The sequence below is a fragment of the Rhinolophus ferrumequinum genome, chromosome 9, assembly GCF_004115265.2.
Source record: "Rhinolophus ferrumequinum isolate MPI-CBG mRhiFer1 chromosome 9, mRhiFer1_v1.p, whole genome shotgun sequence".
Classification (NCBI taxonomy): domain Eukaryota; kingdom Metazoa; phylum Chordata; class Mammalia; order Chiroptera; family Rhinolophidae; genus Rhinolophus; species Rhinolophus ferrumequinum.
Window position 1 is genome coordinate 69,403,366 of NC_046292.1, and position 24,707 is coordinate 69,428,072.

Genomic DNA, 24,707 nt, shown 5'->3' on the forward strand with positions numbered 1-24,707 from the left:
GGGATCCTTAGTTAAGTGATTTACTTGATGTTTCAAGAGGGCACAGATGGCACAGAGCAAACCCATTATCATTCTTCTTAAACAAACACCCTTCTGATCAATACTCCCTCATGGTATAGAGACTGAAAGACTCAATCTGCAGACCTAGACTAAGTAGGTTTATGGTTAAATCTGCCACTTAGATGTATGACCTTGAGAAAGTTACTTAACCTATCTGTGCTTCAGTTTCCATGTCTGTAAACTGGGGATAAACAAAGTACCTACACTTTTTAGGGCAGTTATGAGGATGAAATGAGATAATACTTTGAACAGGGCCTAGCACACTGTATTTAATTAATTACTCTGTAAATATTCATTATTATTATCACTACCATCCAATTGAAGTTCAACTCATCCAGAATGCCCCCAAAAGCATTTTGTAAAGTCTGCTGAGCCTATACAGAAAGCTACTGGATATACGTAAATACAAAACATTTCTGCCTCCTTCTTCATTCATTTGGCCCATGAGGTTGTTCAAAAAGGCATCTCTACCTCTGTACTACTGATCAGTTGCCTCAAGTGGCTACAAAATCCGTAATTCTACTGTACCTTCCATTTTACTGTATACCTCAGCAAAGCTTGACGTGTGTACAGAACTCAAAACAATATTTTACCATGGCTTAAAAGAGGAAGGAAGGTCTTAAGCAAAACTGATTCACTATCAAATACATCAAGGCTGCACAGAGCCATTCAACTTACTGCTTTCCCGTGAAGTACCTTCTTCAGTTATATTTTTCAGTCTGTCCCCGGCCATCAATGAAAGCAGAAAATTCTGCCTCAAACCCACTAGGTATGATTATACATCTTGTCATCAAAACAGCACATTTTCCATCGAGGCATTTCTCTCTTCCTTTTTCCTTTGCTACTACTTTTAAATGAGATTTTAATTAAGATCAATTTTAATACACAGGCTAAAAGGTAGATAACTCTTCAATCATGAGACAAAATGAAACTGCTGACAGAGAGAATGGGCGGTTCAAATTCACATGCTAGCATTCAAAAAAGGAAAACTAGCAATTTTCTCTCAAGACATTTGCAACGAGGCACACTGACTTTTACTCAGTCTGTGCCTCTGTACGACGGCTGGCTTGAGTCTATTGGAGCCTCGGTTGGTGGTCTGGCTTCTTCAATATGGCACCGAGGTTAACAGCATTGATGTAAAACCTGGCTCCTACACTGCCTAGCTACATGACGCTGTGCAAGTTGCCTAATCTCTCATTTCATCATCTGTGAAGTGAGAAAAATAATCATACCTACCTCAGAGTTGTGATTAAGTGAGTTCATGAAATAAGAATATCCTATTCCTTGTTATATTCTGTAATTGTTTTGCCCAGTGCCTGGCTGTACTGCTCACTCAATAAATGCGAACTCATCTCAACTGTATGTGAATTCAACAGCCAAAATCAAGAGGCTAATCATTTTTCAGGTCAATGTGTTTCTAGTTGAGACCAGCCAGTTTCCAGAACTGGTCCAACAAATTAGTTCTACATAGCCCATTACAGAACAGACACAAAGCAAATTACACCAAAATAAAACAAAGTAAGCTTCCACATTTATTATGTAACACTGACTATAACACTAAGACGTTGACATGGGGGGCATCTGATACTCTTACTTAAGCAACAATGTTCCAACCAAGTCATTTGTTTCTTCTTACCTCCAACCTCATACGCTGATGTATATATTTCCATACTTTTAAAAAAATTACATATTACAATATCTGAAACAGGCAAAATTAAATACCTTCTAAACAGCCTCTGCCAGGAGTGTCTCCTCTATCTAGAAGGTCTATTTATTTTGTAGTGAAGAACAAAAAGACTTTCTTAAAATTCTTCTTTAGGACAAGAAAGTAAATGTAATCTATGCATGTAGCAAAATTAAATGGGTTTAAACATTAGCATATTTGTTTGCTACCCATCTCACCACTGAAGGTTAGTTAGGTTTCTGCGTCACTGACCTTCTCAGCACATGTAGCACCAGTCTACTAAAATGTAACATAGGCAAACATACTATGTATCTATATAGTAGTCACATATTTTATTTCCCTGAAGAACATAAAATACGCAAGTCTTGCCTAAATACCACGTCCTAAATTTCTCTAAACTGTAGAGATGGAGGAAAAATAGATACAAAAGAATATAATAAACATGCAATTTATATTATGCAACTTACCTGCAGTGGCTAAACAGGAACTCATCAGGGCAAACATGGCAATCACATAATGAGAAGTCATTTTTATCTCTCCAGAAGTGTGTCCCGTTGTCACCTCAGCCTCCAGTTCTTCAGATCATAGACAATCTTTGCAAATCAGAAGTGGTCTTAAACTCCTTTCCAATTTTCAAATTGCCTGTAAAAAATAAGCATGTTTCAAGACGAAAAATTAATGCAGGAACTTCTTTTCATAAACACACATCAGAGTGAAATGAAGAATTTCTAAAACGTGTAAGATAAATTTATCTTAAAAGATGCTGAGACAGCACGCAAGCAACCTGAGATGGGAAGTATAATTACCTAATAAAGATTTTTATAGCATTATTTTTACAAAAACGTGCTTATGGTTGACATTTTAAGTCTTTGGTTTTATATAAAAGTCTCAGGACTACAGAAGAAAATCAAGATGCACTTATAACATCACCAGTTATGTTATGGCACTAAAGTAATCAAAGACACTGCATACTTGGGTTCCTTAGTATTAACAAGAAAACACAGGCAATCCTGATTAAAGACTTAATCTAATGTTACAGTGGCAGAGTTATCACAAAGATCAAATTAAAATACCTTTAGAATCAATCTGGATAATAAAGAACCATTAAAAGGCAAAAATTCTCATTTAAAATGTCTGCCAACATTTTAACAGGAGAAAAATCTTATTGTCTCTTAACCCCTTCTGAGATTATCTGGTTACTGGACTAGAGGATCCTAAGGTCCTTTCTAAACTTTTCCTATGCAGAACCTTCAAGGGCAAGTTTTGTGGTGGTTTGTTTAACTTGACTATCCCTCCTATGGCCCTAAAAATTACCTCATTTAGACATTCCAAAGTATATTTTCCAGCCCTGTATCCCTGAGCCTGGCACAACCCACAGAAGTTGGTCAATTCACCAATCATTTACTGAGCACACTGTATGTTCCAAGCATTGTTTAAGAACATCATTCCTTCTCCTCAGGAATAAAAGCTGTCCAACAACTGGACAAAAGCACAAAGATCCTTGCTGATCTCAGCCCTGGACAAGGAGTTTCCAGGAGCCATCTCAAATAGTTGGGTTTGCAGCCTTGCTACCCTCACCCAGGAAATACCATCCACAGAACCAGCTTGCTACCCAGAGACAAAGCCAGTTTGGGCACCTGTAGATACCGTACAAAAATATAAAAACAAAACATAAAAATGGCAAAATGAGTTTCTAATTAAGTGTTCTTAGTTCACTCCACCAGAGGAGGGAAATAGGGTGATTGGGGGACTGGTGGGAGGAACCAAGAGCCTTTTCACTGAATTCCCACTAGAGTTTTGTACCATTTGGGTCCTACAAGTATTACCTATCCAGCAATAATAACAATAAAGTTTTAATGTCAAAAAGAAGTTTTTAGGTATGTCCTGAAACTAGATTATTATATATGCAGGAGGTACTGTGGTTCAACCTTGGTATGTGATAGTGATTTGAAACCTACTACAAATAAAATATAAATTATGATGGCAGTTAAAAGCCTGCCCAGGTGTGAGTCCACTAGGCCACCTACCAAAGGGGTGATGGTGGGGAGATTGATCTGCATACATGAACCTCTCCTGTGGGCTGTGGAGGACCGAGTACACACACACACACACACACACACACACACACACACACACACTGCTCATTAATGTATATTTAATACTTAAAACACTGCCAAACACATAACAAGCAAATGATAAATGTTAGTAATTATTATCACTACTTGGCCATTCTTTTTGAGGTATATTAATGCCAATAAAGTGAAGAAATTATGGTGTGGTTATTTATGCAATTCTTAGCTAGTGTGAAACCAGTTCAAATCTTTTACCTATTGAAAACTAAACATTTCAACAGATGCTAAAAGGAGATAAGCTGAAGAATGGAATCACTAAAAGAACAAAATTGCCCTTCAAGTTGAGGCACATGTCACTGGTGGCACAAGAGTATTATTTCAAAAACTGACTCAATTATAGAGCCAATTTTGGAAGCCATGAAATAAACTTCAATCATCCCTTGAAGTCCAACATTTCTGTCACCAAACTCCACATCACCTCAGATGAAATGGAAGTCTCATCTGTGAACTTAGAAAGTCACAACATCAAAGAGGATTTGTCCCTATTTTTCATCTTCAAAAAATTAGATTTCCTGAATGGATTGATAAGGAAAACCCTCTCTTAAAAAAAAAAAAAATATACTATTTCAGGGACAGACGGACGGCTCAGTTGGTTAGAGCACAAGCTCTCAAGAACAAGGTTGCCAGTTCAATTCCCACATGGGATGGTGGGCTGTGCCCTCTGCAACTAAAGACTGGACTTGGAGATGAGCTGCGTCCTCCGCAACTAGATTGAAGGACAACAACTGATGGGTCCTGGAAAAACACACTGTTCCCCAATATTCCCCAATTAAAAAAAAATAATATATATATATATACACACACACACACACATACACATACATATACATATATATGCTATTTCTGCAAATGCTAAAGGCAATTTTCATAAAGCAAAACCTTCTAAGGGGATCTCAGAAGAAGATGGCTTCCCAGAGCATTTATGGAACACCTAACCACATAACCTATAACCAAGGCTTGTGGGAATATTTAATGAGCTTGTGTCACCCGCTTCCCACAGCTGCAGAGGGTCTATGGGTCTGTGGGACTGTGCTGGCTAATCCAGTGGCTTAAACCAGGTCCGAATGAACCTGTGGAAAAGAAAGGCAAACGGTTCTATTAAAAATATAGACTGCAAATTGCTGACAAGAATATTGGGCAATTATTAAAATGCAGCAATTACAGATATAATAGAGCCAAGCCAAACAGTGTGATGCCCAAAGGCAAACCACAGCAAGTTTACACCGGATCTTAAAACATCTCCGAGGAAGTCCAAGACAAGTTGAAACTACACACTGCTGCTTCTAACAAAGAGGGAGCTTTTCTTCCTTTAGCTTAAAAGTCCCTCCATAATGTAACTTGTTCAAAAAGAAAATAAACTGCAGGGAGTTTTTGTCTAATCTTCCCAATGTGGTGACAGGATCCTAAGGCGGAAGAATATAAAAAGGAAAGCAAGTTGTTCCTATTCAGTGGAATGCCAGTTTTGGCCAAGACTTTCACACATCAAGCGCGTTAAAACACACAACTTTCGGTATCAGTTCCCCAACTAGAAGTATGCTGGATAATCGAAGGCTTCCAAAAAGTTATGGATTTGAATTTGAAGTTAAACAAGGGAAATACAAACTCCTCTTTCTTCTGTGAGGTTATATCACACCCAATTTGCTAAGACCAGGAACTCCCCACCTTGTTTTTCTGACCTCTCTGCATCTGCTTGGACTTTATGAACTAAATGCTTCCTTTAGAAATACGAATAGGGTACTTTGAGGTCTTGAAAGAACAACTTGAGGTCTGGTCATTTTGCCCACATTACAAAGCAATGTGTTCCATCAAAGGGTACCAGAGCTTTTAGTATGCACAAATGAACAGAAAAAGATACTGCATGAGAGCTTAATGGATTTTAAAATATAGATAAATAAAAAAGATGAATGTGATACTAATTCTTCTAATTTCAGAGTTTCTCTGTGCCTACTTCTGAGGCCATCAAACTGAGCATGCTGTCCCCACCTTCCCTAGCGATCAGGCAGAGTACACGATAAAGACCAGGATTAGCTGAAAAACCCCCATCCACATGAGTCCTGAAAACCACCAATGCTCAAACGGAATTGGGCGGGAATAGTATTCCCTGGGTTGACCAGGATGTTTTTTAAAGGGCAAATCTTACTCTATCTTAGAAAGAAAATGTGGCAAAATGATGTCTGGCAGGAGGCTAAAAGACAGCAAGAAAAATTACTGAATTCCCCTGAGATGGCTAACACAACTGGCTATATACATGAGATTATTCAAAATCAAAACTCACTTACAATTAATTTGCAGCCAATCAACTTCTCAACTGAAAGAATTGGCATGCTAAAGATGTGTGAATAGCTTTTAAAGTCGGAAGAGGTCAACATGATTTCATTGATGAAGAAGAACCCAATCTCCAAGCCTACAGCACTTACCCAAAATTATATGGCAGGGTCAAAAGTAGAAAGCGGGTCTTTCCATAACCAACACTCTACGTCCCAGCTCCAAGTCTGTCACCACAAACTAGAAACCATTTTCTCCCCCTCAATATTCAATCTCTAAAAACAGAACATTTTTTCCAAGAGAAAGGGAAAAGCCTGCCATGGCTGCCATCAGACATTGCGATTTCCACGTTGACACATGCACTCTGCACAAATCAGTAGTACTCCAAGTTCTTTGAAAACGCGAAGGGCAAGATGAAGCACAAACCTGTGCACTGTTGTATCTCAACACTAAGACTGCTCAGCCCCTAATCAGGAAAATATTCAACAAATTTGAAGATCTTAAAGACAGGCGTATATCGAGTGGAAGAAAAACATTACCATTCCCTAAATGTAAATAGTAAATAACACCTGAGTTTCTGGCACCTTGAATAATGAACTGCTTTTCTAACAGATCATTAAAATGTGTCTAGCCTGCCATTTAAGTGAATGCTTTGGAGAAAAATAAACTGTTAAGTCTACAAATGGTTAAATAAAAGCTGGTAGAGGAATTGTTCTGATGGCTATTCAACATGTTATTCAGGGGATTTAGAAAAGAGGCAGGATGGATGACATCAATATATAGCTTGGCAGCCTATAAAAAGGGATGTACAGGATGCAGAGCAGATACTGTTGTTTGTCTGATGACACGTGGGTGCCCTTTAAGAACTGTACACAGAGAAAGCAAGGCCACCTTACTGAGTCCCAACAGCAACTCTCAGATTTCTCTACTACGCAGAGAAACTAATTATTCCAAATCCCCATTTTCAGAAAGATTTGGCACAAAGAGAGGAAAGGTCCAGGCTTTGGATAAGAAATCTTTGGAATCACATTTAAGCACAATCAATATTCAACAAACATGTTCTACTATGAGCCTGGCACTGTTGAAGATGCCAAGGGTATAGCAGTGAAAAAAGGAGTCAAAAACCCTGCCCTCATGGAGCTTACACTCTTGTAAAACTAACACCATTTACTATATTAGGCAAGATATTTAATTTCCAGGGCTTCATTTCTTCCTTCGTAAATCTTTATTAGCTGCTTACTCCATGCCAGGCAATGGGAACATAATGGCCAAAGAGACATACTACATACTGTTTGTCTTTGTGCGCTTAAAGATGGGGTAAACCAACAAATAGCCACAAGTACGTAATTACATGCTATGATAAGAGCCCTAAAGAAAAAGTAGCCACAACCTGAAGGATAAGTAAAAATTTAAAAGGTCAGGTGAGGGATGACATTACAGGTAGATGAACCATTATAGGTCCCTGATGCTGAAGGGAGCATGGCTTCAAAGCCAAAAGGGAAAGGAGAGGAACATGGTTTAAGCAGGGAAGTGGTGTGATCCAACTGTGTTTTTAAAGGTTTTCCTGGTTTGGGCACTATGAAAAACAGGATGGAGATTCCTCCAAAAATAAAAACAGAACTACTGTATAAGCCAGCAATTCCACTTCTGGCGATATATGTATATATAGTATATCAATTACATCTCAATAAAACTGGTAAAAAATAAAGATTTCCCTGGGTACTGTATGGAGAGCAGAATGAAGGAAGCCAAAAGTGGATGGAAGATCAGTTAAGACTCTTAAAGCAGGTCAGACAAGAAAGAAGGTTTAGATCAGAGTGGAGCCTCAGTTTCCTCGTGTTTAACAAAATAACAAACTAAACTTACCTACATCCCAGGTTTATTGCAAGAATCAAATAAGAGTTTTCAGGTAACAGTATAAAAGCTATCATTATTTATCATTAGCAGGCTGTCTCTACCAAAGAGAATTATCTTCCTGAGGCCTAAGATTCATTAAAGTCCCAACATTCTGTGGCTGCCAGTGGCAGGGAACAAAGATTACTCTTGAACTACCTGTACTTGTAGGCAGAAATTCCACATGAAGACCGGGTGGGAAGGGAGGCAGGAGCACGGAGGGTACAAGATGTGCAGAGAAGCTGGACTCACTCTCCCCTGACCCTCCAGGGCCTGGTCCACCGTCACTCCTGGCTGACTGTGTGACCAACACATCTCTGGCCCCAACATCCTTAGTTTCCTTGGGGCTGACCTTCAGTCAGTCTTTAAAAGCCCTTCCGTCTATCCCAAACATAACAAACCTCACTGCTCAAGCAAACTGCTATAAAAGGGGGAGGGTGGGCATGGATACATTTCACACGGTTATGCAAGACCACATTTTGTGCAGCTTCTCAAACTAGGATGGATTTTTAACTCGCTCCTGCAATATTCCAAAAACCACCTTTCACATTTACCCTGTTTCCCTGAAAATAAGACCTAGCCGGACAATCAGCTCTAATGAGTCTTTTGGAGCAAAAAATAATATAAGACCCAGTCCTATATTATATTATATTATATTATATTATATTATATTATATTATATTATTATATTATACCTGGTTTTATATTATAGTAAAATAAGATGGGGTCTTATATTAATTTTTGCTCCAAAAGATGCATTAGAGCTGACTGTCCAGCTAGGTCTTATTTTCAGGGAAACCCGGTAATATTTTTGCATCCAACGATTTCTGTTGCTCAGAATTTTAAGCTATAATTAATAGAGAACTATACTTCAGTGTTGCAAACCTGGCTTACCCAGATGTGTTACATTGAGCAAGTCATTTAGCCTCCAAAAACGCCCCCCCCCCCATTTGTAAAATGGTAATGATCTTTTCATTGCAATATGAGACAGACAGAATAAGGGCATGGTACGTAAAGCAATACCTGGCCCACACAGGACATTTTTAAAAACTAATTCATTGGAGTTTTTATGGTACATAAAATATATTGAGGCTTTCAAAAAACCAAGCCAACTACTAGTAACAAGAGTAGATCATACGAAAGTTTGCATTAATTTTTGGATTAGATGTTACCCACTAGAATTTCAGCAATTCCCTCTAGCACCAAAAAACGATTCCAAACTCAGTACAAGATATAAGTCCTAAAGACGGTCATAATATGGGAAAGCCATTCCTGAAGGGTGGGGAAGGGACGGCCTCAACATCTCTGGTATGAGTTACAGGACCCTCCTCAGTTCTACATTATGATTCCCAAAGTCACTTCAGGGGTGTAGCCAGGCGGCTGCAGAACTCAGCCTGGCATTGCCACCAAACCAACCAAGCTGACCGGAGTGAGGAATCAGCTATCACCACAAGGGCTTATTAAATCATGAAGCTGCAATTATTCCAGGGAAAGTCAGTACATCTGAATATTCTCAGGACACCAATCATCATCCCTTAGGCCCTAGCAAGCACCAGGGCATGAAAAACAGCTTTTGAGAAGCAACATCTACTAGACCTCCAGTGGACTATTTTGTACATTATATAGTAATTTACTATATGATTTACATATTTATTTATATTCATGGGGGTTCTGCAAATATATGAATTCAGAATAAACTTCCAGAATAGACAATTTTGCTAATTGCAATACAGCATTTTTTTATTCCTATCACTGACTTCCAATATAAAATTATTTCTCTTGGGTAGGGGTAATCCCTCAATAGATACATTTCATTTAACCGATATTATTTGGTAAGGAAAAGGCTCAGCAGGCCAGCCATGTGAAACATTAAGAATTAAAACCCTTCGATGATTGCCCACTGTTGTCAGGATAAAGACCAAAACCCTTCACAGGCTGCCGGATGTTACCTACTTAGTCCAACCTCATCCTCTGCACGCTCCGACCATACTCGCTTCCATTCGGTCCCATACAAGGGCCAAGTCCTCGCTTCCCAAAGCAATGTTCACTGTGTTGGAACTCAATGGCAATCCACGGTCCCCCTAACATGGACACTTTCTGACATCTTCAGGTCTCAGGTCTTGTATAAGCATGACTTCTTTAAGGGAGCCTCCTCTGATTCTCTCAGACGAAGTTAAACTTGAACATCTGGAATGTAGTGCAATTCAACCCTGCAGGTAAATCTTTATGTAATTACTTCCGTCCAGGTATGGCTTTCCCACTCGTCTGTTCACTCCAGAAAGAGGGATCATAGTCTACTTAGCTCACCAGCTGGCACACAGTAGGCATCTACTAAAGGTACCATAATGGATAGCAAGTATAAAATACTATTATGTATGTTACAATTAAAAGCAGTATGGAAGGAAGCCAAGGATAGAGGCCTCAGAACAAACCAACCCTGTGGGTAACCTTAATCTTGGGACGTTTCGCCTCCAGCATTGTAAGAAAATTAATTTCTGTTGTTTAGGCCACTCAAAAATAAGTAAATATGTAAGCAATGTAAGCACACACGAAACCTGAATTTTGTCAGATCTGCCCATTTTATCAAAACTGCCATAATATATATATGTATATACACACACACAAATATATATAGTAGTATGGAAGGGTGAATTATCATTTCTCAATCATAAATGATAAACCAACAAATAAGAGTTGTGTGTAAGAACCTATACCTCAGGCAGCCTCAAAGGAAGAGGACAGGCAGGAGTTCTGGCATCAACCCGTTTTACGAGCTCAGACAAGTCACTTCCTTCTGGGCTTTAATTTCTTCATCTCTAATATGATGAGCTTAAACAAGGAAATCTTTTATTCTATACCTTAGAATTGTCATTATATGGACTAACAACTAATCCTGAATCCCTCCTATAAAATGAGACTTCCAACACACTCGTGGAAATCTGAAATATAATGGCTAGCAGGGAATGACTTAACAAAACTGGGAATAACTAAGAATAACATTCAACTTGACAACGTGAGTGGAAATAAAATACAGGCATATACCTTGTTTCATTGCGTCCCGCTTTCTCGCACTTCACAGATACTGAGTTTTTTACGAATTGAATGTTTGTGGCAACCCTGCATCAAGCAAGTCTATCATTTCTCCAACAGGCTCAGATGATAGTTAGCATTTTTTAGCAATCAAGTATTTTTTTAATTAAGGCATGTACATTGTGTTTTCAGACATAATGCTATCACACACTAAATAGACTACAGTATAGTGTTAACATAACTTTTAATGCACTGGGAAACCAAAAAATTTGTGTGACTCACTTTATCGTAATATTTGTTGTGATCTGGAACCGAACCCACAGGTATGCCTGTACTAATACCACACTGGCTATTTTTAATACACAATTTATATAAACAAAAAAATTTAAATGAATTATCTTGCGAGCAATGTAAGCACACACGAAACCTGAATTTTGTCAGATCTGCCCATTTTATCAAAACTGCAATATTTATTCTATTCCTCAAACTCCATGAAATGTACTCATTCCATTCACCTCATTCCAAAAGCCACTTTTGATTAATCCCATCCCACTGTGAATGCTGTCTCCTTGACATTTTGTATATAATTTGTTCCATGTTACATCTTCTACTCAGGGCCAACTCAGAATGTTAGAAATAGATAACATCTACTGCAACCCTTTAATTTTACAGATTAGGAAACCAAGAATTAGAACAGCTCAATGAGTGGCCCACCATTGCACAGCTAGTTAGGAGCACAGCCAAGACTTGTCCACATGCTGCTTTGTAATTATTCTGTGGTTCTTCATGTGTTTATACCACGTTCTCCTTCCTATTAAAGGCTAACACCCTGCTTTCTTCTCACCCCATCAAACAGTCTCAGCTACCACCTACTGAGCACCTACTGTGTTTTTTTTATAATTTCTCATTTCATCCTCTCAACAACCCAAGGAGAGAGATGTCCTTCACTCCACTTTATACTGAGAAAAGTGAGGCTTCAAGATGTTACACAACTCCAAGGTCACGAGCTAATCGGTCTTGGCACCAGGACTGGAGCCCAGGTTTGTCTGATGCCACAGCCCGTGACCATAAGCTCACAAACAGGAAGTCCTCCCCTAGGGTCGCCAACCAGGCCCTGCAGTCACCTTCTGGTAGTGTGCAGGGTGATTAGATCTGACATAAGGGATATTATTTCGTTTTGAAACCAGGGAGGCAAGGCTCAATCAGCAGTTTAATTTTACTTTATTCATTCACTCAACAAATATTTATTAGCACATACCTTGTTGCAGGCACTATTCAGGGATCTGGGGACACAGCAGTGCACTAAACATGACACTGTTCATGGAGTTAACCTTCGAATGGGGGAGACAGACAACAGATATATAATGTGGCAAGGGGCAGTAAGTACTACGCAGGAAAATAAGGCATGTTAAAGAGAACAAGTGAGGAGAGGATGGATATTATTTTAGATAGAGTGGTCAGGGAAGGTGTGATAGTGTGATTTATAGTAAGGAATATTTAACTGGTCTTCCTCCCCATTTCTGACACAGAGCTGCTAAGACCTTGGAATTTCCTAAGTGATGAGAGGGATACAGGTGTCTTTTGTTGTGTTACAGAGGTGACTTTTGGACTCCACCTAAGGATGGACTTTTTTTTTTGCCAGGAGAGCTAACCATGTATTTGGAGGGTTGGAATTTTCAGTCCACCACTACCACTACCTCAGAGGAGGGAAGAAGGGCTGGAGGATGAATGAGTCCCCAACGGCCAATAATTTTATCAATCACGTCTACATAATGAAGCCTCCATAAAATCCCAGGGATTCAGAGAGCTTCTGTGTTGGTGAACACAGGGAGATTAGGGGCGTATGGTGCTTGGAGAGGGCACAGAAATTCTGCGCCCTCTCCCGTGTCCCTTGCTCTATGCACAATTTCCATCTGGCTGTTCCTAAGTTATATTACTTTATAATACGCCAGTCAGCCAGTCACGTAGTAAGTAAAATGTTTCTCTGAGTTCTGTGAGCCACTCCAGCAAATTAATCAAACCCAAAGAGGAGGTCGTTGGAACCTCCGGTCTATAGCGCTACGTCAGAAGCACAGGTAACAACGTGGGCTTGCAACTGGTGTCTGAGTGGAGGGACATCTCGTGGAACTGAGCCCTTAACCTGTGGAAATCTAATGCTGTCTCTGGGTAGACAGTAAATAGTGTCAGAACTGATTTGAATTCTCAGCCACCCAGCTAGTGTCTGAGAATTGCTTGGTGGTGTGGGGGAAACACCCCTCCCACACAGTGGAATTGGTGACCAGAACCCTTTTTAGAAGGTCTGTCAGATGACGTGACATTTGAGCACAGAGGTGAGAGACAGAGCTATGACAATATCTGAAGGAAAAGCATCACAGGCAGTGGGGATAGCAAGTGCAAAGGCCCTGCAGTGAGAGCATTCTTAGTGTCTTCTAGAAGCAGACTATAAAGTGTAGTAGAAAGTGTGGGACCCCCCACCCAAGCTGACCTGGGTTCAAATCCCTGCCCTGCCTTTTCCTAGTGGTGTCACTATGTACAACTTACTAAACACCTCCATGCCTCCTCATCTGTAAAGTAGAGATAATGATTCTATTTCCCTAAGGAGGTTGTTACGGGGATTAAGTAAATTAATAACATGTAAAGCACTTAATCCCTAATATGTTCTTAGGGTTCAGGAAATGGTAGCTATGATTTTTAACGAGGTCATTGGTAGCTCCATTCAAGACAACTTATTTTCAATTTGATAGTTTTGAATCTCAGAGTTAAATTATGCTGCTGACTTTGGACATGGCCAATAAATTCCTCCGAAGCCCTTGACTTCCTTGGCTGGGCTTCCTGACCTGATAAGGAGGGTTCTGTAGGAACCATCCTGACGTTATCAAAGAGCGGGAAGCAAATCACTCTAACATCACTGTTATACTAACATAAATTAGCTCTTCATTCAACACAACCTCCACCCCCAAGAATCAGATGCTTCTTCAGTGACTTAAGTCCCTTGGATTTAAGTCACTGGTTTCATAGGACGGACTACCACCGGTATTGCCTCCTCACTGTACCACTGACAGAAACAAATGGTAATTTCAATTGCAATCCTCTGTCTTGAGAAGGGTTAAAACCTCTCTTCAAAATTAAAATGGTAATTTAACTTTGAAAAAGATCTTTTCTCCAATGTCCTTTTTGTCTAAAGGTAATATGACATTTCAAAGAAATTAGAACATCAAAGCAAAACTCAAGCATCATCTGGCCTGGTGGTCTCCAGACCGTTCCTTACAGCACAGCCCAAAGCAATTCCAGAAGGTAGTGAGCTGCCCTGCAGATGGGCCTAGAGCCAAGGGAAGATGTCAGGGACACAAGGAAATTCTGCTCCTCTCCCCCAGCTCTTTTCTTTAATGCTGTGTTTACTTTTCATCTTTGTAGCCCGATGGGCTAAAGGGCAAACCACAGGCAGAGAGAAACCAAAGCAAGCCGAAGCGTGTTAGAGGTAATATGGGAGTCTTCCCAAACCACTTGTAAGGCTGTAAGGCTGGGGAGAGCCCACGGTGGCTGCTTCAAGTCAGACAATTAAAAAGAGGTCAATGTTCTAGTTTGACAGGCCTTGAATGTCGCTTTTTAAAGATCAGATTCTCCTTCTTCCAGACAGACCTCATGGTTTTTTTTAATGTCATAAGTATACATTTAACTATAAGAAATCTACAAAAGCTTGCTAATTCTCATTCATTTATTCATCCAACAATTATTTATCTATGCCTGCTCAATGCCAGGACTGTTCTAGGTGTGGGGATTCAACAGGGAATAAAGCACATAAAAATCCCTTCCCTTGTGGAGCTTACATTCTATCCAGGGTAGACGGACTACAAACAATATATATAATTGTATATGAGATAGAGATAAATGCTAAGAAAACAAAACAGACAAGAGGGAAAGGAAGTATTTGGGGGTCTTTGGTTTGGTTCGTTTCTTTGTTTTGAGTAAGGATCTCTAGGAAGTGAACTCTGTAGATATTTGGGAGAAAAACATTCCAGGCAAAAAAAAAAAAGAAAAACAGCACATGCAAAAGCCCTGAGATAGAGCATGTGTGGCCCGCTAGGGGGACGGCAAATAGGCCAGGCAGCTGGAACGGAGAGAGTGAGCTGGAGGAGTGAGGCTAAAGAAGTAATAGGAAAGGGAGTCGTGGGCTGGCTACGCTGGACTTGACAGGTCATTGTAAGGATTTTGATTTTACTCTGAGAAAGAAAGGAACAGGAGGGTGTTGTAAGCAGAGGATGACAGGAGCTGACTTAGTTTTTATCAGGGCCATTCTGGCTATTGGGTGGAGAATATTGCAGAGGGGCAGAAGCAAGCACTATTCCCCAGCACGTGACCTTGGGCAGGCCACCTAACCTCTCGGTGGTTGTTTTCATCCTTAGAGGGACTTGAAGAGGATTATTTCTAACCCTAAACTGTATGGTTCCAAGTTGATTTTCTTTGTCTTTTCTCTAGTGATAATTTATATTAACTATAAATTTGATCTTTCCCCAAAGCTTAAACTGACATGAAGCTTTAACAACTGAGTTGAAGAATTCAAGATGACAACATATATGCCAAGCCCAAGCCACACACCCAGGATAACAAAGATGACAAGACTCACTCCTGCTCTAGGAAGTCCGAAATCTGGCCCAAGAAGAAAATAAGCTCTCATGAGGCAGCAACAGAAGCACTGTAAGAGAAAATAAGGGAGGAAGCAACCAAACACCTGCCAGGAGGAGCCATGTGAAGTATCACCAGAGAAGCTGACAACAGATAGCCTGGATGAGTAAGCTGGGGTCCTCCAGAGAGAAGGGAAAGGAGGGGGTGCTAGAGGAGGGACAAGTGTGAAAAGAACAGGGCATGAGAACACAGGGCATGCTTTGGAAGCCATAAGGAGCCTGGTATGAGGACAGAGAGGTTCATGGAAGAAGTGGAGGAAAAAATGGCTGAAAAAGTAGGCTAATGCTATGTGGTTAATAACCGGACACCCACACCAAGGATAATGGAACAGCACAGATTTTTAAAATGTAAGAAATGAAAACATCTGTATTTTAAAAGGCATCTACCATGATGGATGCATAATCTGAGATAGAGATGCTGAAGCCAAGAAAACCAACTAGAAGATGTCTCCAACGGTCCAGGTGAGATGACGATTTGCAAATGGAGAAAATGCCAAGTGAGACCTGCTGAAGGTAAGACGCCACGAGATTGGTGTTATTCGGCTAGGAGAACTAAGCAGAAGGGACTTACTGGCACAGACGTGGCCACTGAAGCATAGAAATATGAACGAGTAAATGACTAAGAAAGGAAGGAACATGGAACCTCGGCGAATATCAACATGTGAGGATCGAGCATTAAAAAGGAGACTTGAACGGAGATTAGGGAGGTAAGGGGAAAAACAAGAGAGGTAGTTTCCGGGAAGTCGAGATAATAAAATGTGGAGAAAAGAGGAGAGTAAAGCAGCAAATGCATCAGGGCGGGCAATGAAGATGCTGACTGAAAACAAGCATGAAATTTTGCACTTTGCACCTTTCCTAGCACCTTGTCATGGTGTGGTGGGCGTGGGAGCCCACCTGCAGCAGGCCGAGGAATTAACGGGAGGTGAGAAAAAATAAAGCCAATAACTAACCACCACTAGCCCTGACAGACTTCGTTGTTATCAAAGATTCTGTACCACCAGGAAAGTTTTATTCAACACTCTGTGGAGGTGTAAGGTGTGAGAAACAGGAACTAAGATCTGCTGGGGGCGATCTTCTCTTAGTTAACACCTGGGTCTCATGGGACCACTAATCCTGAAACTAGCAGTGGGCTTTAAGAAAGGCTAGTTGCTTCTGACAAGTGGTGAGGACAATATATTCACCCACACATCATCCAACTTCCAGTTAGGCTTCTCACCTCTGTGTTCTTCTCACACTAGCATCCCTAGTCTTCTCCCCCTAGCAGAATAATACTAAGCAGCAGGAACTACATTTCTGCTCAAAGCAGGGTAAACAGTATAACAAAAAAGCATCGCACCAACTACCTGGTATAGCGCTGGGAGCCCAAAACCTGGCACCATTCAATCAGGAAAAGGCTTTACCAAGAAACACCAGTCAGTCCTAGAACACTGGGACCAAACTCCTTAGTGTCAGCAGAAACTGCCTAACTGTTCTTCTATTTGCTCTCCGAGAAACAAAAATGAGCCCAGAGGCAAGTCTTCAATCCCAAAATTATTAATTTCCAATAGAGAATGCATGAGAAAAACTTAAAAGCCAACATAAAAACAGACTCCACTTTTTAAGTGCATCTACGGTCTTTTCTCCTTTACCCTTTACAAAAAAGCAACCAAACCACCAAATGATCATTTTTCTTGGCCTAATTTCCCTATTTTTGTGATATATAATTGGAAACAGACTGCTTTTTCCTGGCTTCAGCGAACAGGATCTTCAGGGTTATAAGAGTTGCCAACTACAGAACCTCAACCTTAGCAAAATCTCTTTTTCAAACCTCTTACCTGTGTACCTTCTTGAAATATATAGTAATTCCATGGGAACACATTTAAATCCCTTATTATTATGCAAAAATGAATTTTCTCCCAACAATTTAGACACTCGTCTCCTTTTCATAGCCTCCATACCCAGTTAAGCTAAATAGAATCCTGCTTTGTGTTCAGTTATCTCCCATTTGAACATTACCAAAAGCCCTACCCAGCTAGGTATCTATATGGGATACCTTCTGGAAGCATTTTTAAGAATTTAGTAGAACTGGTTCTACAGGAAACCTCCTTATTAGCCCACACACTGAATGAAATTAAAGCCTTGAATGTCTTAGAAAGCAACTACGCTAATAATGAAATAAAGATGCCACAAACTGAAAAAGCCATAAATATAGAAAAATGCACAATGGGTCAAGTAAGTCATCCTGCCTCTGGCTCCTATGTCAAAAACATGATGTATCCAATGGCTGTGCAGCAATTATAATGGATGAGTATGATGGCTTCAAAACAGAGACAGGTGCATCTTCACAAAATGGGTTGTTAGCCTAATTTTTCATGATTCAGAGGGTATATTATGAATAGACGACAGTAATCTCAATAAAGACAAAAAAATAAGAAAAGTAAGAAGAGTGTCTGCTCAGAAACACTGGCAAAAAGAGACCAGCAATAGTAAACATGCCCATTTAGAAGATCAGAAACTTCTCCCACACACATAGGGAAGACCTTACACTACAGTGATGCAAAATGTATGTAATGAGTCAATGGTGCTTTCCCTCAAAGTTGAATTTAATTTGCCAGACAATTGCACAAAGTCTAATATAACAAAATGAGACATTTATTCTTTATGGATAATCAGAAGAGAGTTTTGTATTTGAGTATGATTAAAAAAACCAGAAAAGAGGTAATTCATAACAACATAGATAATATAACACAAAAGTACTTAGAGTACTACATGATTTCAGGGCTTTGGGATTTGAATCTAAGTATTTCACCTCAAATAACCTTCCAAGTAGGAAAAGAAAAAAAGCCACATTCTCCTCATGCAATCATCATACAGTTAGTTAATTACGAAATAAAATGTGTAAATAGGTATATTTTTGCATCCAATGACCAATTTCATATTGTCAAAGCACATAAATCACTAAAAATGCTAACCAAATGATACTCCCAAAAAGGAATCTTTTCACACAGCAAATAGAATTAACTATTCATCAAGTTTCAAATAATAAAATAGCATAATAAACATAAAAGAAATAAATCCAAGTTCTGCTAGGTGCTCCACCTGACCCACTTGGTGTTCTTACTGTCAATGATGATTGAGTCATGGAGCCTGTAAAACTGCAGACTTTCTCCCAGGGCAATCTGATCAACAGGAAAGCTCAAGGACTAGTATGTGTAGCGACTGTTTTCTAAAGATCATTTTTTTTTTCAAGGACTAATCAACTCAAATGTGTTTTAACAAATGGTCCATCTGCAATTTCACACAAAAACCTGACCTTCAGCACGTAGCAGGAAAATGAATTATGAACTTGGAAGGACAGACAAGCAGGTGCTTCTTCCTTCTGCAAACAGCACCCAACTCTGAAGTCCTCTTTTCCCTCCTCGCCTGCCCCCCAGTCCAGTGTCCAAGAGGTAGGGAGAGTATATGTTTCTGTATTATCATCATTTTTCTTAAAGTGAAGCTGAAGCTAACATTTGAGACTTAATTCTAAATTATTATTGTGGCAACAATTTAACATTAAATCCTAAAAATAAATTTTGCTAGGCTGTGCTATCACTTAATCTTCTTCCCAAACTTGAAGAAGCTTTCATCACAAACACCAGATGATTATCTATCTTAAGCAGAAGATACCCGGGCATGGTTCTGGGGCCCATGTTTCAGACCTTAACGGACAATCTCAATTTTAAATATGGTCTCCATCCCTTACAGATATACCCATAGTTGTTAGCCTATACGTCTTGATGTTTGGCTTGGAAAAGTGAAGAATGAAAAATGTAGAACAAGGTCCAAATAAGAGTGGCCCCACACTAAATTTTTATGAATGTTGCTTCAAACACTTAATATTGCTTAATCTTGGTTAAGAGATAAAAATCATTACTCTTTCTCTAAGAGAAGGAAGAATGCTCGGAAATCTGTGCTAAATCTGCGCAAGGACTTTGCAAACAGAGAAAATAAAGCTCAACATCAGTTAGCAAATAAGTGTGCTATTTCAAAAGATACAAAACAAGAAAATGTATAAGTGGACAGAGCCTAAGAAATGGACCCAGATCCTTTTTATAAGGCCCTTTTAAGATATGTTGATTTATTTCAGCTTGACTAGAATCTGAACAAACTAGCAATAGCTTATGTTTTATGAAATGCTACATTCCAAGTGTTACTCTGAAGATGTGGAACCAGAGAAATACTGCCATTGGATGGCGTTGCAGTAATACTTTGAAACCCACAAACTAGCCTTTCACAAATTATAGCTAGCCTTTAATAATTTCAGCCCTCACTGAAATTATTAAAGGCTAACTATAATTTGTGAAAGGCTAGCTTTTCATATAACCTAAATTCACTCTTTTTCATTCCTAACTAACTGTCCATGTTCCTAGAGGCAATTCAAGATTACTTTTAAAGATCCCTAAAAACACTTACCTAACTTGAGTAACGCAAATATCAAAAAGTAGTTAAAGTTTTTTAAGTTTTAAAATGTCAAAAAGAGTTTTAAAATATAAAGAAAATGCTCCAGCAGACAAACAGCGATAACGTCATTTTTTAAACTGTTAAGAAGGGAAAAAATTGAAGACTGGCCTCATTAATTAACAAACCTGACAATTATAATTAGTTTTTGCCCAATAGTAATGAAAGCAAGGGCATAAAAACCACACATGCACACACACATTTTCAAAGTGGATTATCAAGAACGAGGGTAATTCAAAATGACCACAGAGCAAATTCATCCAGGAAAAATATTACAGCAATGTTAATACTTACCAGTCATCCTCTAAATTCTAACTGTTCTGTCTGCTAAGCTTGAAATGTAAAGTCAGAACTTTTCACAGATTTATGATCCCAGGAAATTGGTCATCACTTAGGTACTAAAGATGTCAGTAATGATCACCTTCTTAGTACAAAAGGGACATTAGAGTCCTTTGGCCCTGGGCGCTTAGGCCCAGATTCTGCTCCCTGCAAAGCCAGCAGACACATGATTTTTACAAGATACAACCAAGTTTGCCTACAAAAGGGAAAGATTAATTCCTTTGAGCCTTAAAAAGAATGGGACAATACTTGCCTTTAAGCAAACCAATTCTGTCAATCTATAAAGCCTTTCCATGACAAAGCCTTAGGAAGTCTTAAGACATCTTGGCCCCCTGCTATCAGAGGATTAAAAGAGGACAACTAATTTGCTGAACTCCAAGACCAGGAACCATAAGCCTATTAGGGAGTTAGGGTTTGATAGATGTTTGCCGAATGAATAAACGAGATGCCAGCACGGAAGACTAAATTAGACCCTAACTAGACTACTATTCTAAAGTGTAAGTGTAATATTGTGCTTTAGAAACAAGGGACTAAATTTGACCCTAACTTTGACAAATGAAATAAAGTTAAGTCAATACTACCTGATACACAGAAACAAGAAAGGAAACTGGCCTACGAAACTGCAGACTAAGATTGAAAACCTTTTGTAAAAGTCAGTTTGTTTTTCCAAATATGTTCATTCTTAAATATCATTTATATTATATTTACAAGCAGAGTGTCTATAGACACATCACACCTTAACTAGATAAGTAGGATACTTCTGAACTATTACTATACTAAAATATAATCCTCTGAGGAATGCACAGTAATAGAAATGCTGTTACTCAGGATAACAATCCCTTATTTCTTGCACTTGTAAGATGTTAATGAAAAGTGATTATGACAGGATTGTGAACTCACCAACCTCCCTGAGAATAAATTTACTATATGCAGTTTTCTACAAAAGATAAATGAGGATCATTACAAAAAGATTCACAATGGCTCTCTCCTGAATAACTTGAAATATTATTCAAAGTACACAAAACTACTTTACATACACCTCTTAAGGAAAACAAATGGAAAAAAACTACATGTGTGTGTTTAATATATAACAGTTCTTGACATATATGCAACATACAGGCCCTCTCCTCAAGGTCATTCTCATTGTCATCAGTTAAAATTAAACCCAGTTCTCCATTGTAAACTCAGAAATCAACTTGGTTATTTTGCTAAAGTCACAACTTTCTCCACTTCTGAAGTATAAGTTTAATACCCTAAAAACTGGCTTATGAGCCTAATAGACATCAATGCTCCCCCTGTTGGCTAATATTCAAAATAACAATGAATTCCCCAGGGGTTGCCTTTGAAGTGCTGGGGTTCAAAAGTAAGTTGGTGACTTTTACATTTAAAAACATGAGCTGGATCAACAGTTGTTAAGCAAAGTTGCCATGTAATGGTCAGATTCCATCAAAACAGGAAAAATTAAAGTTGACAAATGACAAACTGAAGGGCAAAAAATATGCTGAAGCCTTGACACACTCAACAATGCAGAATGAAAGCCAAAAGCAGAGAACACCAAGAAACAGAGCTACATCCTTTAACTGACACAATGGCATGAAGTCGATTTCATTTTAATAGCCCTTAAGGGGGTAAGAATTATTTCCCTGCCTCTTGTGCCAACCCCAAGCTGTTTCCTAAGGAAACCAAGTAACGCTGACCAACAATGTCTGGAGAATTAATGAAAGAAATTAAGAATAAAGATCCATATTAATTAATACAATTCAGAGTTCTATATATAATTACTTGGAGCCAGTTTCCAAGGAGCTGGGATTTGGAACCACCATAAGTATATCACCTAAATTAATCACAGATACTTTATTTGTGTTTTAAGTGATGTGCTGAACTCAAATGGGAAGCTGAACAAGGGGTGAAGACGCCTAGACTGGCTGCACACAAATCTAACTGCACTTGTTGCTCTCTGCTCAGTGACTAAGCTAACTCTGGAGTCACAACAGAAAGTTATGTAGGGGCTTGAGCAAGTCACTAACCTAGTGTCTTATCTGTAAAATCGGGCTATTCATGGTGGTTTTACCACATAGCTAGTATGAGGATTGAGAGCAATTGTGTCCGTAAGGCATTTAGGAGACTGTCTGGCCCACGGTTTGGGCTCAATACACGTTAGCTAGGACTATGATCCAAAAGAAATTGCTAATTTCACACTGAAGTAATTGTTTGCAGCCTAAGTACCATTTCAGGAAAATTAAAAAGTCTTGGTATATGCTTTGCTACTTGTAGAAGACTTCTGTCCTCCCAAACCCCTCGCTTACTTTTCTTGGAATGGAGGTGGAGTTAGAAAACGCTTGATTTCCCCATCTCAGACTGTCATTCCTACCATCCTCTACCCTCTTCGCTTGTCTCCTGTCACCTCTGGGCTCAGGAAAAGCTGCACTAACACAACAACCCTATGAGGCAAGTACTATTATTATTCCCATTTCACAGCTAAAGAAATGGAGCGATTTTCTTCTAGCTTTTTTTTGTACACCTAAGTTGTATTCTGCCAAGGTAATTCAGGCTTGACAAGCCAGTTCCCTACACTACGTGATACTGGAAAGTGGGGCAAATGCCCTAATAAGAACAAGCAAGCAGATTTTCCTAGCAACACAGATTTACAAGCTTGTTCTAACCAAATGAATAAGAGAAACCTTCCAAATAAACTGGGTAGGGCTCTTAAGTTACCGGGGGACGCGTTCTCCGCGGGGGCTCCGGGCTGCAGCGCTCCGCACCGCCCATAGAGCGAGCACCCTGAGGGCGCGGCCCGAGCAGAGCGCAGCTCCTGTCCGAGCGCGAGTCCCGGGGCCGCAGGCTCTGCACTGGCAACTGAGTGCAAACCCACATCAAACCTTTCCCAACAACGCTATCACGCGCCTAGTTGGAAGTGGCCGGCGCACCCCCGTGGGAGTCAGAAGAAACCGCAAAGAGTGAGTGCGGGCGTAGAGGAGAAATCTTCCCCCATTGCAGCGCATCGCCCCAAGCGCTGCCCACCCCGGGCGGCCGCTCCCAACGCACCACCAGCCACGGGTCCCGAATCCGCGGCGCCCGACTAAGGCCGCCCTCCCAAGCCTGGGGATCCAGGCAGTCGGATCGACCCCGGCCATGAAGCAGCCACGGAGCCGCGCGAAGCTCCAACAGGAACCGCGCAGCCTGCAGAGCCTGCGGCGGGACCGGTGCTGGGTTAGCGGCGCACCCAGGGGCGTCCCGGCAAGGGCTGCAGTGTCGCGGGGCCGGGCGGCACGTACCTCGGGGGCGGTGTGTCAAGCGGAGATCCACCCGTTGCAAGTTGGAGGAAAGTTTCTCCGCCCAACGCTCGGCGGCAGCGAGCTCCGGTAGCTGCTGCGCTACGGCGCAACTACGCCACCCGGACCCGCCGGGGACTTTCACCTCCTGCAGGGAGCTCTGGGAATCACGCAGGGAAAGTGGCCTGGCACTAGAGCCGCCGATTCCCCTCACTCACTCACTGGGAAGAGGAAAGCGCCGCTCAGCGTCCCCGAAACCCTCGATTACCCCCATCGGGCCGACCCAGCGCACTCGCTCGCCCTCACACACACGCGGGCGGGGACAGGCAGGACGCCACAGCAATCAGCGCGCGGGGGGAAGGGCGCTCCTCCTCCGCCCGCCCCACCAAGGGCTTCGGGCCGTGGAGAAACTCCTCCTCCCGTCACCCGCCTTCTCTCTCCTCCCCTTTTTCCTCCGGGACTGATGGATGAGCCCCGAGCACTGCTTGAGCCTGCGTTTCCCTTCGGACCGAGGAGGGAGGGAGAGTAGGAAAGGAGAACGGGGCACAGCCGGGCTGCTGCATGCCCAGGTTGGGGCAGTGGGTGGGGGGGGTCCCAGTCCTGGAGAAAGGTTACGGTGGGGTCCTGAGTACGCGGGTGCACGCTGTAGATATTCGCTCCCTCAAATAGGTCCTTCAGACTTTCCAGGGCTCTCAGGAGTTGAGTTTTTATTTGGTTCCCTCCGTCTCGATATAAAAATTCTAAAACCTCCAGTAATCTGATCACACCCTTTGACCACTCCCTAGCACAAACCCCCTGCACACGTTCATTCTGTCGCTGTTTGTTTTTCCCATCTCCAGTCCTGCTTGTTATCTCAAGATGCGCTCTGATG

General features: G+C 40.7%; 1 protein-coding gene across 1 annotated transcript in view; it reads right to left on the bottom strand.

Annotated features, from left to right (window-relative positions):
- The window catches only part of TGFBR3 (transforming growth factor beta receptor 3), a 185,331-nt gene extending 161,164 nt beyond the window's left edge, over positions 1 to 24,167 (bottom strand). The window contains exons 1-2 of the mRNA XM_033114407.1: positions 23,840 to 24,167; positions 2,212 to 2,386 (exon numbers count right to left, since the gene is read on the bottom strand). Of these exons, the coding sequence (XP_032970298.1) occupies positions 2,212 to 2,272 (61 nt within the window). The 5' untranslated portion in view covers positions 2,273 to 2,386; positions 23,840 to 24,167. The remainder of the gene's footprint in view (positions 1 to 2,211; positions 2,387 to 23,839) is intronic.
- Positions 24,168 to 24,707: the final 540 nt, after the last annotated feature.